Source organism: Patella vulgata, chromosome 5 (assembly GCF_932274485.2).
Source record: "Patella vulgata chromosome 5, xgPatVulg1.2, whole genome shotgun sequence".
Taxonomy (NCBI): Eukaryota; Metazoa; Mollusca; class Gastropoda; family Patellidae; genus Patella; species Patella vulgata.
This window is the reverse complement of record NC_065883.2, coordinates 40,581,903-40,596,299: the sequence shown is the minus strand read 5'-3', so window position 1 is coordinate 40,596,299 and position 14,397 is coordinate 40,581,903. Positions and strand designations below refer to the sequence as shown.

Here is a 14,397-nt window from a genome sequence, read left to right as displayed (position 1 = left end):
CCTGCTCCGTTTCAGGTAGGATACAGTTCGTACAGTGGTCCTGTTGGCATTTTCCGCAGCCAGCGTGGCATGGTAGACCATATTTCCTAAAGGAGCTATTGGTATGCTGACACCCTGTCGTGCAATTACAGTGGATGAGTTTTAGTAGATATTCTGGATAACCCCATGTATAAAGTCAAATGTCGATACTCTATTAGGGCCCTATTATGATGATAAATCTCGGAATTAAGAGTCATGACGTCATAATGTCGCGCGACATAAATAATGGTTGCATTGGATTCATCACCCCTGAAAACCCATAGTTTGACACTAAGTTTGATACTTTATGACAAATATTAAGGATTTTATGACAATTCTTTCATTTTTACCTCATTTTGACATGACCTTGAACTTTGACCCCTGTAGAACACTTATCTGAGGGCCGATTTTGTCCGATTTTTATATTTGTGACTTACAAGTCCCATAGAGTCGAAAAATGACAAAAAACAATTTCTTGCAATTTATTCTAGGTCAAATGTTATTTTTACTCCACTAAAAGATCTCGGTTCCTTTCGATATTCGCGGATATCTGACCCGTAACTTCCTGAATTATGGCCCCTGATTGTACGAAAAATCGCGTTTTTAGCTTGTGGACCCTATAGAGGTCATAATTTTTATCCGATTTAAAAAACTGTATTATTATATCACCGTTACACCCTAAGGGCGAATGAGTTAGAATTTCATGAAAATCGGCCCAAAATTGACAGACAAAATGGCCGCCGTTCGTTTTAAAATATCAAGGTTGTGGACCCTATAGAGGTCACAATTTTTATCCGATTTTGTTGAAACTTGAAATGTAAGTTTATAACCCAAAGATCTCGGTTCCTTTCGATATTCGTGCATATTGGACCGTAACTTCCTGAATTATGGCCCCTGATTGTACGAAAAATCATGTTTTTAGCTTGTGGACCCATTAGAGATTATAATTTTTATCCGATTTAAAAAAACGTATTATTATATTACCGTTCCACCCTAAGGACAGTTGAGTTTGAATTTTGTGAAAATCGCTCCAAAATTGACAGACAAAATGTCCGCCGTTCGTTCTCAATTAGCGTAAAAATATGGTATATCAAGGTTGTGGACCCTATAGAGGTCACAATTTTTATCCGATTTTGTTGAAACTTGAAATGTAAGTTTATAATCCAAAGATCTCGGTTCCTTTCGATATTTGTGCATATCGGACCGTAACTTCCTGAATTATGGCCCCTGATTGTACGAAAAATCGCTTTCTTTTTAGCTTGTTCTCTATCCATCTCTCGAAAATGTGGGCGTATCCTGCCTGGCAGCCGCTGGTTATCCGATTTTGTTGAAACTTGAAATGTAAGTTTATAACACAAAGATCTCGGTTCCTTTTGATATTTGCGCATATGGAATTGTAATTTCCTGAATAATGGCCCTTGATTGTAGGAAAAATAACTTTCTTTTTAGCTTGTTTTCTATCCATCTCTCGAAAATGTGGGCGTATCCTGCCTGGCAGCCGCTGTTTTTTTTTTCCATACATATGGGGTTTACTACTAGCCCTAAAATACATTAGTATCTGTTTTATAAAAATGTCTTAAAAAAAATACTTTAAAAAAGCTGTAATTGTTCATGGTTCACCTGACGCCAAAGAGAATTGACTTCCGCAGTTGTCCAAGACCATCCATTGGATTATCAACGTGCTTAATGAAATGATCTTAACAAAACTTATCCATTACTCTCAAATAGACATTATTTTAAATAAAATAATCCAAAGAAAAATAAAAAATTCACCTAAAAGGGAGATTCGAACCACCAACCGCATAATTGACGGTTAAATTATCGGATGTTTTTGATTATTAGTGTTGAAATATACTACATTTTTTAACAAACCATTTGTTTAGATTAATATAATTTGTAGTCCAAAATGGAAATTTCTTGGATTCTGATTGGTCGAAAAGTGGCGTTGAATGCGTATAACAGTCCTCTAAATTTCCTGGGCGACTCACTGGGAATGAATATTTTCTGGATGCTAGACTATATGTTTGCAGTGGCCAAAAATTCTACACCTCAAATTTTTATCCTTGGAAATCTTCATGAATTTTTTCTTGTATGTCATCAACAATGAAATTCAACCATTGGCTTATTGAAACACACACCTGAAACACACACGAAAACAAAGTTAGTTTGTGTATTTGAAAGATAATAAGTAAATTTCATTTCAAGGCTGGTCTGACAATAATGGTTGCTATGGTCATTCTGTCATCATCAGACTGGTCAAAATCGAAGGTTTTCAACAAAAGAATAAAAATACTGCAATTTATTGAACTCTGTATGGACCGTAAATAACTGATTTGGGATATATTTTTAAAAATATACAAGTCGGGCTGATACTGATATGAATAGGACAGACACTAATTTTCATACACAGGCCAGGTTTTTTTGCGAAGAAAAAAAATCACAAAGTCGAAATGACAACGTAAACCAGCATAGCAACCGCATGCGTACACTACACAGCATATATCTACACGGCCACATGAGTGTATGGACATTTATCAAACATGATATGCAATTTATTTCGAATCTAGTCACTGCTGGAGTTCAAAATCATTTAAAAAGTACATAAAATACACTTATGATTTCAGTTTCGATCTTTAAAATTATCGCAGTGACCTCCCTTTCCAAACAGACACAATTAACCAGTCGCTTGTGAACCAAATAGAATGGTAGACTGGATAACCTGCTCTAATACGTCAGACTCGCTCCTATGTCACTCCTTGTCCGACTTGCATACAGATGACATTATAATTTTCGTCGTTTGAGGGTTCATAAGGTTCTAAAAACTAAAACATGGGCTGTAACTCTGTAAGTAATCTACAGAAATTGTTAAAATTCGACAGGCTTTTTCGTTTTACTAATTCAAATAATGCATATCAATTTCTTACAGATCGGATGATAACTTTTGTGGTTCGTACATTCACAAGGTTCAATAAAGTAAAACAAGGACCATAACTCTAGAAGTAATTGACAGAAATTGCTGACATTTAATGGCTTCTTCATTTCACTAATTTAAATGATGCATATGAATTTCATACAGATTGGGTGATAACTTTTGTCGTTCAAGCGTTCACAAGATTCAACAATGTGAAACAAGAGCCATAACTCTAGGTGTAATTAACGGAAATTTGCTGAAACTCAATAGGCTTGTTCGTTTTACTAATTTCAACGATACCTATAAATTTCATACATATCGGATAATAACTTTTGTCGTTAAAGCATTCACAATGTACAACAAAGTGAAACAAGGTTAACTCACAGTGTAATTAACGGAAATTGCTGAAATTCAATAGGCATCCTCGTTGCACTAATTTAAATGATGCATATCAATTTCAAACAGATTGGATGGTAACTGTTGTCGTTAGAGCATTCACAAGATTCAACAAAGTGAAACAAGGGCCATAACTCTAAATGTAATTAATGGAAATTGTTGAAATTCAATATGTTTTTTTATACGGCCACATTTTCATGTGGACGTATATTGTCGTCGCCCCTGTCCGTCCGTCCGTCCACAATTGTTTGTGAACAGTCTACAGGTCACAATTTTTATCTGATTTCAATGAAACTTGAAATATAGGTTTATCACCCTAAGATCTCGATTCCTTTCGATATTGGCATCTATCGGACCGTAACTTCATGGATTATGGCCCCTGATTGTACGAAAAATCACGTTTTTGGCTTGTGAACACTGTAGAGGTCACAATTTTTATCAGATTTTGTTGAAACTTGAAATGTAAGTTTATAACCCAAAGATCTCGGTTCCTTTCGATATTCGTGCATATCGGACCGTAACTTCCTGAATTATGGCCCCTGATTGTACGTAAAAACGCGTTTTTAGGCTTGTGGACCCTATAGAGGTCATCATTTTTATCCGATTTAAAAAACCGTATTATTATATCACCGTTAAACCCTATGGGCAGTTGAGTTCAAATTTCGTGAAAATCGGCCCAAAACTGACAGACAAAATGGCCGCAGTTCGTTCTCAAATAGCGTAAAAATATGGTATATCAAGGTTGTGGACCCTATAGAGGTCACAATTTTTATCCGATTTTGTTGAAACTTGAAATGTAAGTTTATAACACAAAGATCTCGGTTCCTTTCGATATTCGCGCATATCGGACTGTAACTTCCTGAATTATGGCCCCTGATTGTACGAAAAAACGTCTTTTTTGGCTTGTGGACCCTATAGAGGTCATAATTTTTATCCGATTTAAAAAACCGTATTATTATATCACCGTTAAACCCTATGGGCAGTTGAGTTCAAATTTCGTGAAAATCGGCCCAAAACTGACAGACAAAATGGCCGCAGTTCGTTCTCAAATAGCGTAAAAATATGGTATATCTAGGTTGTGGACCCTATAGAGGTCACAATTGTTATCCGATTTTGTTGAAACTTGAAATGTAAGTTTATAACACAAAGATCTCGGTTCCTTTCGATATTCGCGCATATCGGACTGTAACTTCCTGAATTATGGCCCCTGATTGTACGAAAAAACGTCTTTTTTGGCTTGTGGACCCTATAGAGGTCATAATTTTTATCCGATTTAAAAAAACGTATTATTATATCACCGTTACACCTTAAGGAAGGTTGAGTTCGAATTTCGTGAAAATCGGCCCAAAATTGACAGACAAAATGGCCGCCGTTGGTTCTCAAATAGCGTAAAAATATGGTATATCAAGGTTGTGGACCCTATACATACATGCCAACTATTCCGATTTTGTCGGAATCATTCCAATTTTCTGAGTGTAATTCTGAATTCCGATTTTACTCTTTATAATTCCGTATTTTAAAATTTATTGGAAGAAATTTATTATATTTCATGCCTGACCTTTTTGATTGATAAAATCCCTCTCGTTTTATTTTTACATTGACGACTGTCTCGGCATTCTCGCTGTTTATTGTGAATCTGATGGCGATACTGTTTGTCGTAGTATGAGTCGGTAAAACAACGAAAATAGTCGAGAACATGTGTCATGTTTTCCTTATTATTATTAATATAAAATGGAATAAGCTATTATGTCTGGACTAATCAAGATCAAAATGTCATGTGGTTATCCGTCATTTGCCGTGTCTAATTTGCATAATCCGCGGTAAAACGACGGAAATAGCCGAAAACATGTCTCCAGTTTTCTCGATTATTATTAATATAAAATGGAATAAGCTAATACGTCTGGATTAATCGAGATTAAAATGTCATGTGGTTATTTCGTCATAGGCCGTGCCTAATTTGCATAATTCGCGGATATTATTTGCTACGCGGAGCCATTCTCGCATACACACACTCGGACAGTACATGGCGGGTTTACCGTACGTTAGTTGCCAGTTACGTTATTGCTTCTTCCTTAGCTATATTTCCTTCTGACTTGATAAAAAATGTTTTCAAGCTGTTTTCCATGTGTGAAAAAAAAACCAAATTACAATTATAAATAAAACCCAGTATAAATAATTTACGACTTCTACTTCCGTGTCGGTCGTCAAGACAAACAAAATGGCTTCCAAAACAAATGTCAGACAAACATACCGGGAAACTTACGGCAAAGAATTTCCAGGAACCATTACGTCCTCGCGTAGAGGCGACGAATTCGCATTTTGTTTAGTCTTTCGTATATAAATAGGTAAAAAAAACTCAGATGCATGGACCTAAATCACCAGCTGTTTTTATCCAATAATACAAGGTACTGCTTTGAAAAGGTGCTAATTTCTCCAAATTTTCTTGCCGCCCTTAGGCGGGCCCCAAACCCCACGCCCTTCAAGCCTCCGGCGCCTCATGCACTCACCGTGCTTTGCACCGATTGAACTTGGACCTGCGGTCCTTGCTCTACCCTCAATACAAGGCATTCTGATTTTCAATCTCCTCAGGTTGGCATGTATGCCTATAGAGCTCACAATTTTTATCCGATTTTGTTGAAACTTGAAATGTAAGTTTATAACCCAAAGATCTCGGTTCCTGTCGATATTTGCGCATATCGGACCGTAACTTCCTGAATTATGGCCCCTGATTGTACTAAAAATCGCGTTTTTAGCTTGTGGACCCTATAGAGGTCATAATTTTAATCCGATTTTGTTGAAACTTGAAATGTAAGTTTATAACCCAAAGATCTCGGTTCCTTTCGATATTTGCGCACATCGGACCGTAACTACCTGAATTATGGCCCCTGATTGTACGAAAAATCGCGTTTTTAGCTTGTGGACCCTATAGAGGTCATAATTTTTATCCGATTTAAAAGAACGTATTATTATATAACCGTTAGACGTTAAGGGAGGCTGAGTTCGAATTTCGTGAAAAACGGCCCAAAACTGACAGACAAAATGGCCGCCCTTCGTTCTCAAATAGCGTAAAAATATGGTATATCAAGACTGTGGACCCTATAGAGGTCACAATTTTAATCCGATTTTGTTGAAACTTGAAATGTAAGTTTATAACACAAAGTTCTCGGTCCCCTTCGATATTTGCGCATACTGAATTGTAATTTCCTGAATTATGGCCCTTGATTGTAGGAAAAATCACTTTCTTTTAAGCTTGTTCTCTATCTATCTCTCGAAAATGTGGGCGTATCCTGCCTGGCAGCCGCTGGTTGTTTTACTAATCTAAACGATGCATATAAATTTCATACAGATCGGATAACAACTTTTGTCGTTAGAGCATTCACAAGGTACAACAAAGTGAAACAAGGGCCATAACTCATGGCGTAATTAACGGAAATTGCTGAAATTCAATAGGCTTCTTCGTTTCACTAATTTAAATGATGCATATCAATTTCAAACAGATCGAATGATAACTGTTGTCATTAGAGCGTTCACAAGATTCAACAAAGTGAAACAAGGGCCATAACTCTAGATGTAATTAACGGAATTTGCTGAAATTCAATAGGCTTCTTTGTTTTACTAATTTAAATGATGCATATAAATTTCATACAGATCGGTTGATAACTTTTGTCGTTAGAGCGTTCACAAGGTGCAACAAAGTGAAACAAGGGCCATAACTCTAGATGTAATTAACGGAATTTGCTGAAATTCAATAGGCTTCTTTGTTTTACTAATTTAAATGATGCATATAAATTTCATGCAGATCGGTTGATAATTTTTGTCGTTGGAGCGTTCACAAGGTGCAACAAAGTGAAACAAGGGCCATAACTCCAGAAGAAATTAACGGAAGTTATTGAAATTAAATAGGCTTCTTCATCTCACTAATGCAAACAACATAAATCAATTTCAAAACAATCAGATGATAAATGTAGTCTGTAGAGTGTTCACAAGAAATTGTGGACGACGGACGGACGGGGGCGACGGCAATATACGACCACATTTCAATGTGGGCGTATAAAAATGTTCGAATATATCACCGTTACACCATAATTTTGTCTGAGTTTGAAATTCATGAAAATTGGACCAAAACTGCCGGACAAATAGCCCCGCCATTCCTGCGCAAATAGTGTAAACATCTGGTTTTTCAAAGTTGTGGACCCACTAAAGGCCACAATTTTGATCCCTTTTTAATACGCCCACATTGAAATGTGGTTGTATATTGTCGTCGCCCCCGTCCGTCCGTCGGTCCGGCATCCACAATTCTTGTGGACGCTCTAGAGGCTAAAGTTGATATCTGATTGACTTTAAATTTATACACAGTGTTAAAGGTCTTGAGACGAAGAAGCCTATTGATTTTCAGCGATTTCCGCTAATTACTGCCAGGGTTATGGCCCTTGATCACTTTGAAAAAACTTGTGGACGCTCCAGAGGCCAAAGTTAATATCCAATTGACCTTAAATTTATACACAGTGTTTGAGGTCATGAGACAAAGAAGCCCATTGATTGTCAACGATTTCCGATAATTACTGCCCGAGTTATGGCCCTTGATCCCTTCAAAAAATCTTGTGTATGCTCTAGAGGCTAAAGTTAATATCCGATTGACATTAAATTTATACACAGTGTTTAAGGTCATAAGATGATGAAGCCTGCTGGTTTTCAGTCATTTCTGATAATTACTGCCAGAGTTATGGCCCTTGATCACTTCAAAAAATCTTGTGGATGCTCTAGAAGCCAAAGTTAATATTCGATTGACTTTAAATTTATACATAGTGTTTAAGGTCATGAGAGGAAAAAGCTTATTGATTTTCAATGATTTCCAATATTTGCTGCCAGAGTTATGGCCCTTGATCACTTTGAAAAATCTTTTGGACGCTCTAGAGCCCAAAGTTAATATCCGATTGACTTTTAATTTATACAGTGTTTAAGGTCATGAGACGAAGAAGCCTATTGATTTTCAGCGGTTTCCGATAATTACTGCCAGAGTTATTGCCCTTGATCACTTCAAAAAATCTTGTGGATGCTCTAGAGGCTAAAGTTAATATCCGATTGAGTTTAAATTTATACACAGTGTTTGAGGTCATGAGACGAAGATTCCTATGGATTTTCAATGATTTCCGATAATTACTGCCAAAGTTATGGCCCTTGATCACTTTGCAAAATCTTGTGACGCTCTAAAGGCTAAAGTTATCATCCCTTGTATGCAAATAGTGTAAACATCTTGTAAATCAAGGTTGTGGACCCTCCAGAGGTCACAATTTTGATCCAATTTCGATGAAACTTGAAAAACATGTTTATAACCCAAAGATATTGGTTCCTTTTGATATTCGTGTATATCGGATCGTAACTTCTTGAATTATGGCCCTTGATTGAACAAAAAATCAGGTTTTTAGCTTGTGGTCCCTGTAGAGGTCACACTAACGTGTGAATATATCACCATTACACACTAAGATCTTGGTTTCTATTGATAATCGCGGATACCCGAACTTAACTTCCTGGATTATGGCCCCTGATTGTTCGAAAAATCTCTTGCAAAATGTGGGCGTATCCTGTCTGGCAGTCGCTGGTATTTTTCAAATTAGTGCTGGGGTGAAAGTTGACCACCCGCTTTATCAGTGTCAACATTATAAGGTTGCTATTGCACCATATACAACTGGCGGTAGTTTTTTCTTTGATGTCCATAGCAGTTATATCTCGTAACAACCTGTCATGACGTCATCATAGGTTGATATATTCGTTCATATCAACCGCTGATGACGTCATCTCAGGTCGATATATTCGGCTCATATCAACCACTGATGACGTAGTTGATCAAAAAAATACAAAAAAACGCAGAAATAAATTTTTATTCCTTTGACAATTAAAAATTGTTATGCACAGTTTGTAACATTCAAGACCGAAATAGACGGCGTACTTATCGGCATACTTAAATCGGTTATCCATACTCCATGTCTTAAGATATCTTTCTGAATTTTCTTTCGTCCACACACTCCTAGACTTGAAAGTATTTATTGCCCAAGAGTTCCTTTATAATAAAGTATTTTTGGGTACAGTCCACTTAAAACAGTCAGTCAAATCCTTCTCTGAACATACCGAAACCTTTCAATCAGTGTTCACTGTCAGAATTATCGGAAAAGAATGCCTTTTGATCCAAATTTTCTCCAGGCTTTGGATAGATCCTCATCGATATTTGCATTCGCATCTATTCCATCGTCAATATGTTGGCTAAAACTTTTAGCCAACAAAAGGGATTGATTATTTGTCTGACTTCGTATTGCTATCCATTTTTTTTTTGCTTGCTATTCAATACTCGAAAATGGCGACGTATAAACAAAAACATGCACGTAATTACACGTGATTACTTCAGTAATTTTAGCTATTTGGCGGAAACTATCGAGCAATTATCCAATCATTGTTGCCTTTTAATGGAAGAGCCCATTAAATTTAAGGGTGAAATGGTGTTGTTCATATCCTATATATTAGAATGCAATCTGTGCTTAAAAAGGGTGATAAAATACATACATGAAAACTAAATTTTTACCCATAAAATGACTATTTCCAGTACAGTCGTTTATAGCGACATCAGGTTGGAACCACTTATTACCCCTAGGGGGTGTCATACCATAAGTTTGACCGACACCCCATCTTAGCAGTTTTTGCGATTTTTGCCTGGTCTTCTTGTGGATACACTCTTAATTTCTGACAAAATAAAAAAATATGCGACAACCCTTGTTGACTCCCTGCTGTGGGTGTATGTTTCGTTGCCTGGCAACCTATCTTTTTGAAAAGCAGGAATGTGGATGTATCATACAGCATTAGCATTGCTCTTGTTAAAGGAGCTAAGTCGCTAATATTTTGGACCTAGAAATTGACACAAATGGGTCGCAACGCATACAATAATGCAATATGAATTTATATAACTTGATTTACATTCAATCGTTTCTGTTTTACTGTAATTTCTAATCAGTTAGGTTCGGCGAAATACGCCAGTATTCTCAATCGAATTTCAATCTCTAGCGTCTGGTTTTTCCAGTCTACGCTGATAGTATTTATTGGGCCTGCTCTCCAGATAAGAATATAGCGTCACCGTTTGACATGACTTGTGGAATATGCCTAGGCTCGTTTTTCGAGTCCCTTATTACAAATAGCACTGAAACGCATTATGGTACACGATTCGTGTACCAATTGTAAAATGTTTATTTTGTATTAAATATTGGATATCAGAAGGCCATCTTTTCCCGGTAAGATCACAACATCAATATTAATTTAAAGCGACAAATAAATCGCGTTTACAATGTCGAAGATTTTGGATGATTTTGAGTTAGAGACTTTAATTATACCATCTAAAGATTTGGCCTTGTGGACTGCTCTAACAACTTAGCTGATATAGGCATATGTTTCATTTCCTGGCAACTTGTATTAATTTTTGTATTACCTTTATATGATTTTGATTTTCAGATTCACAGTTGTATTTGGAAAATGAGTGTCTGTGACTGTATATTCTGCACCAATGTGGAGATATTGTTAACTTTATACAGATTTTAGTCATCCTATTCTTAAATTTAATGTGCATTGTTATAGACCTAGGTACTAAAGTTTTTTTTTATACACCCACATTGAAATGTGGTCATATATTGTTGTCACCCTTGTCCTTCTGTCATTTAGAGGCTAAAGTTATTATCTGATTGGCTTTAAATTTATACCTCATGAGACTTAACAAGCTGGTTGATTTTCAAAGATTTCCGATAATTACTACCAGAGTTATGGCTCTTGATCACTTTGAAAAAAGTTTGTGGACGCTCTACTGAATAAAGTTATTATCTAATTGACTTTAAATTTATAGACAGCGTCTATGGTCTCTGATAATTACTACCAGAGTACGGCCCTTGATCACTTAGATCAATCTTGTCGATGCTCTAGAGGCTAAAGTTATTATCCGATTTACTTCAATTTTATACACAAGTGTCTATAGTCACGGGAAAAAAAGCCTATTGTTTTTCAACGATTGCGAAACTTGACCCTTAATTTCTTTGATAAATCTTGTGGACACTGTGGAGGCTAGAGTTATTGTCCATGCTTTCCGATAATTGCTGCCAGAATTATGGCCCTTGACCTCTCTGAAAAATCTTGTGGATGCTCTAGAGACCAAAGTTATCATCCGAATGACTTCAATTTTATACACAAGTGTCTATAGACACGGGACAAAGAAGCCTATTGTTTTTTACCGATTCCGAAACTTGACCCTTAATCACTTTGATAAATCTTGTGGAGGCTAGAGTTATTGTCCATGCTTTCTGATAATTACTGCCAGAGTTTAGCCCTTGATCACTTTGAAAATCTTGTGGACACTCTAGAAGCTAAAGTTAATATCTGATTGACTTTAAATTTATACTAAACGTTTGCATGGGGTAGAACTACAAGCCAAAACAATTCTAATGATTTCTGATAATTACTTAATGGGTTGTTACTCTTAATCAGACTATAGTGTGTTGTAAATGTTTTCATTACCAACAAAAGAAAAAAATATGTGACAACCCTTGTTTAACTGTCCGGACGACTTAGCTGTAATGGGTGTATGTTTTGTTGGCTGGCAACCTATCTCTTAATTTTAAGCAATAATTATAGTTTAATAAACATTCTTTTGGGGCGCAAATCTAATGTCAACTTTTGATGAACAAAGTGATGAAAATATAACCAACCATTTAAACCTTAGAAATAATATACCCTAAAATGGTTATAATTTAGAAAACAGCACATTGGATTGAAATGGGATTGAAATGTGGGTGTAAAAAATAAGATATATATTACTACACGAATATTACATGCATCGGCCTACCAATGATGAATTTTGTGCTACCATAGATACATATAAATTTGTTTTTTTTTTTTTTAAAACCACGTACATGTACATTACAAACAGCTTATTTGTATTGGATTAAAACTATATGAAAACAGTATTTATTCCTTTGCTAGTTTATCTAAAGAATGACAATAGGCTATAAAAGTTTCACTATTAAAGCATATTGCCATTCATATGTTTTGTTCCTGTCAACACACAGATAAGAAGGGTTTTTTTTTCACTAATAAAGCATATTGCCATTCATATTTTCTGTCCCTGTCAACACACAGACAAGAAGTTAATTGCTAAACAAACGGGTTACTTTAAATTAAAAAGGGAAATTATTTTTAAATTCCCACCTTGGAGGGAATTTCTCTTAGTAATTATCCAATCAAAAAGCTAATAAATGACTTCCATAAGAATCATCTCATCTGCAAAAGTATTATAAAAGTCTGATATAAATATCACCTCAGCCACGCAGCCAACTCCCCGCAATGCCCAAGAATACAAGCGACCAAAGCAGCACTACGTCTGCAAAGCAAAGATAAACTTACCTTTAGGGAGGCAACCCAGCAAGTAAAGAACAAGGAGAGAGAAGCAAAAGTAGTCAGAGAACCGGTGGTGGAACCAAAACAAGCTCCAGCACCGACTCTCTCGACGTCCGATGCAACCCCCACCCCTAAAGGTAAAGACAAGAAGAAGAAAGAGAAGAAAACATCTGCCAAACCTGTAGAGGTCAAACAGAAGACAAATCCATCCAAGAAGAAAGAAGAGGAACCGCAAACGAAGATTCACAAAGAACAGTTCATTCCTAAATTTAAAACGGAAAGTGGCTTCATGAACTTCATGATCAAGTTCCTCAGGGTGGCCGTGTCCAATGAGGACCAAACTACCAAGATGGCAAAATAAGGACACACATGGTCAACGCCGATGTCCTGTGTGTCATGATTAATTCAATCAACACGGTAAAAAAAAGATCAAGAGAAGAAGACGACGACGAAGAAACCACAAAAGGCGATCAAACGGCAAACCTCGCACTCCGTAGAAGGATATCTCATGTTCGTCACTACAGCACTGGCGATATGCCCATTTGCTTGCCAGTTTTAACACCAAAGACGAACACTAATGAGGTACCTCCTATGGAATGTGAAATGCCAATTGACCAATAAATAGACAAGACAGAGAGGCATCCATCCGGACAGTCATCATGGCGGGCCAGGTAAAAGTTCTACAACTAAACGTTAATGGATTGGCCCCCAGATGCGCTGAGCTGAGAAAATACATCACCCGCAACCCCAAAGATGTAATATGCCTCCAAGAAACCAAGCTACTACCAACCAAGAACGACATCTACTTGCCCGGATACACTTGTCAGAGAAGGGACAGACCGGACAGCACGACACGTGGCGGCGGTCTTGCCATCTACGTCAGTGATAACTTAAATTATATTTCTGTTTCGCTTGACGTAGAGGACCGTCTAGAAGCAATGGGCATAGCCATCACATTGAGCAATAATACAAAATTGACAATAGTGAATGTCTATGTACCCCCAGATGTCACGAGAAAACCAGTTGACTTCCAGTCACTTCTCGACCAGCTTCCTCAGGACGAATTTGTGTTTTGCGGGGATTTCAATGCAAAACACGTCCTGTGGGGGTCACCGAGGAATGACTGTCGGGGGATTAGCCTATGCTCAATAATAGAAGAGAACGATCTATGCTTAATGAACGAAGAGAGCCCTACTTTTGTCGGAGGAAATGCCCCACCTTCGCACCTAGATCTCACGTTCTGTAGGCTTGGTATGGCAAACCGCTGCGACTGGCAAGTACACGAAGATGAAACACTTGGCAGTGACCATCTACTGATAGAACTCTGCATTTAGGCTGAAGCATCCAGGGAAGTCTATAACGGGAGACCCAATTGGAAAATGAAAGAAGCCGATTGGGCCAACTTCCGTGTAGGCTGCCTTGGTTGGAAGGAAGAAGATATCATCGAAGCCAACATCGGAGTGTACGCTGCCAACATCACGAGTTCTATTATAGGTGCCGCAAACGACTCCATTTCCAAGACTTCTGGTGGAAAACCAAGGATTAGAAAACCTTGGTGGTCACCAGAATGTCAGAAGGCGGTTAACGAAAGAAAGAAGGCACTTCGCCTACGGAAACGCCACTACAATGAAGTCAACCACCAAAACTACCTA

General features: G+C 37.2%; 1 protein-coding gene across 1 annotated transcript in view; it reads left to right on the top strand.

Moving 5' to 3' along the window:
- The window catches only part of LOC126821486 (AT-rich interactive domain-containing protein 4B), a 338,016-nt gene extending 325,701 nt beyond the window's left edge, over positions 1-12,315 (top strand). Inside the window, exon 23 of the mRNA XM_056101477.1 lies at positions 10,817-12,315. Coding sequence (XP_055957452.1) covers positions 10,817-10,851 — 35 coding nt within the window. The 3' untranslated portion in view covers positions 10,852-12,315. The remainder of the gene's footprint in view (positions 1-10,816) is intronic.
- The last annotated feature ends 2,082 nt before the right edge of the window (positions 12,316-14,397 follow it).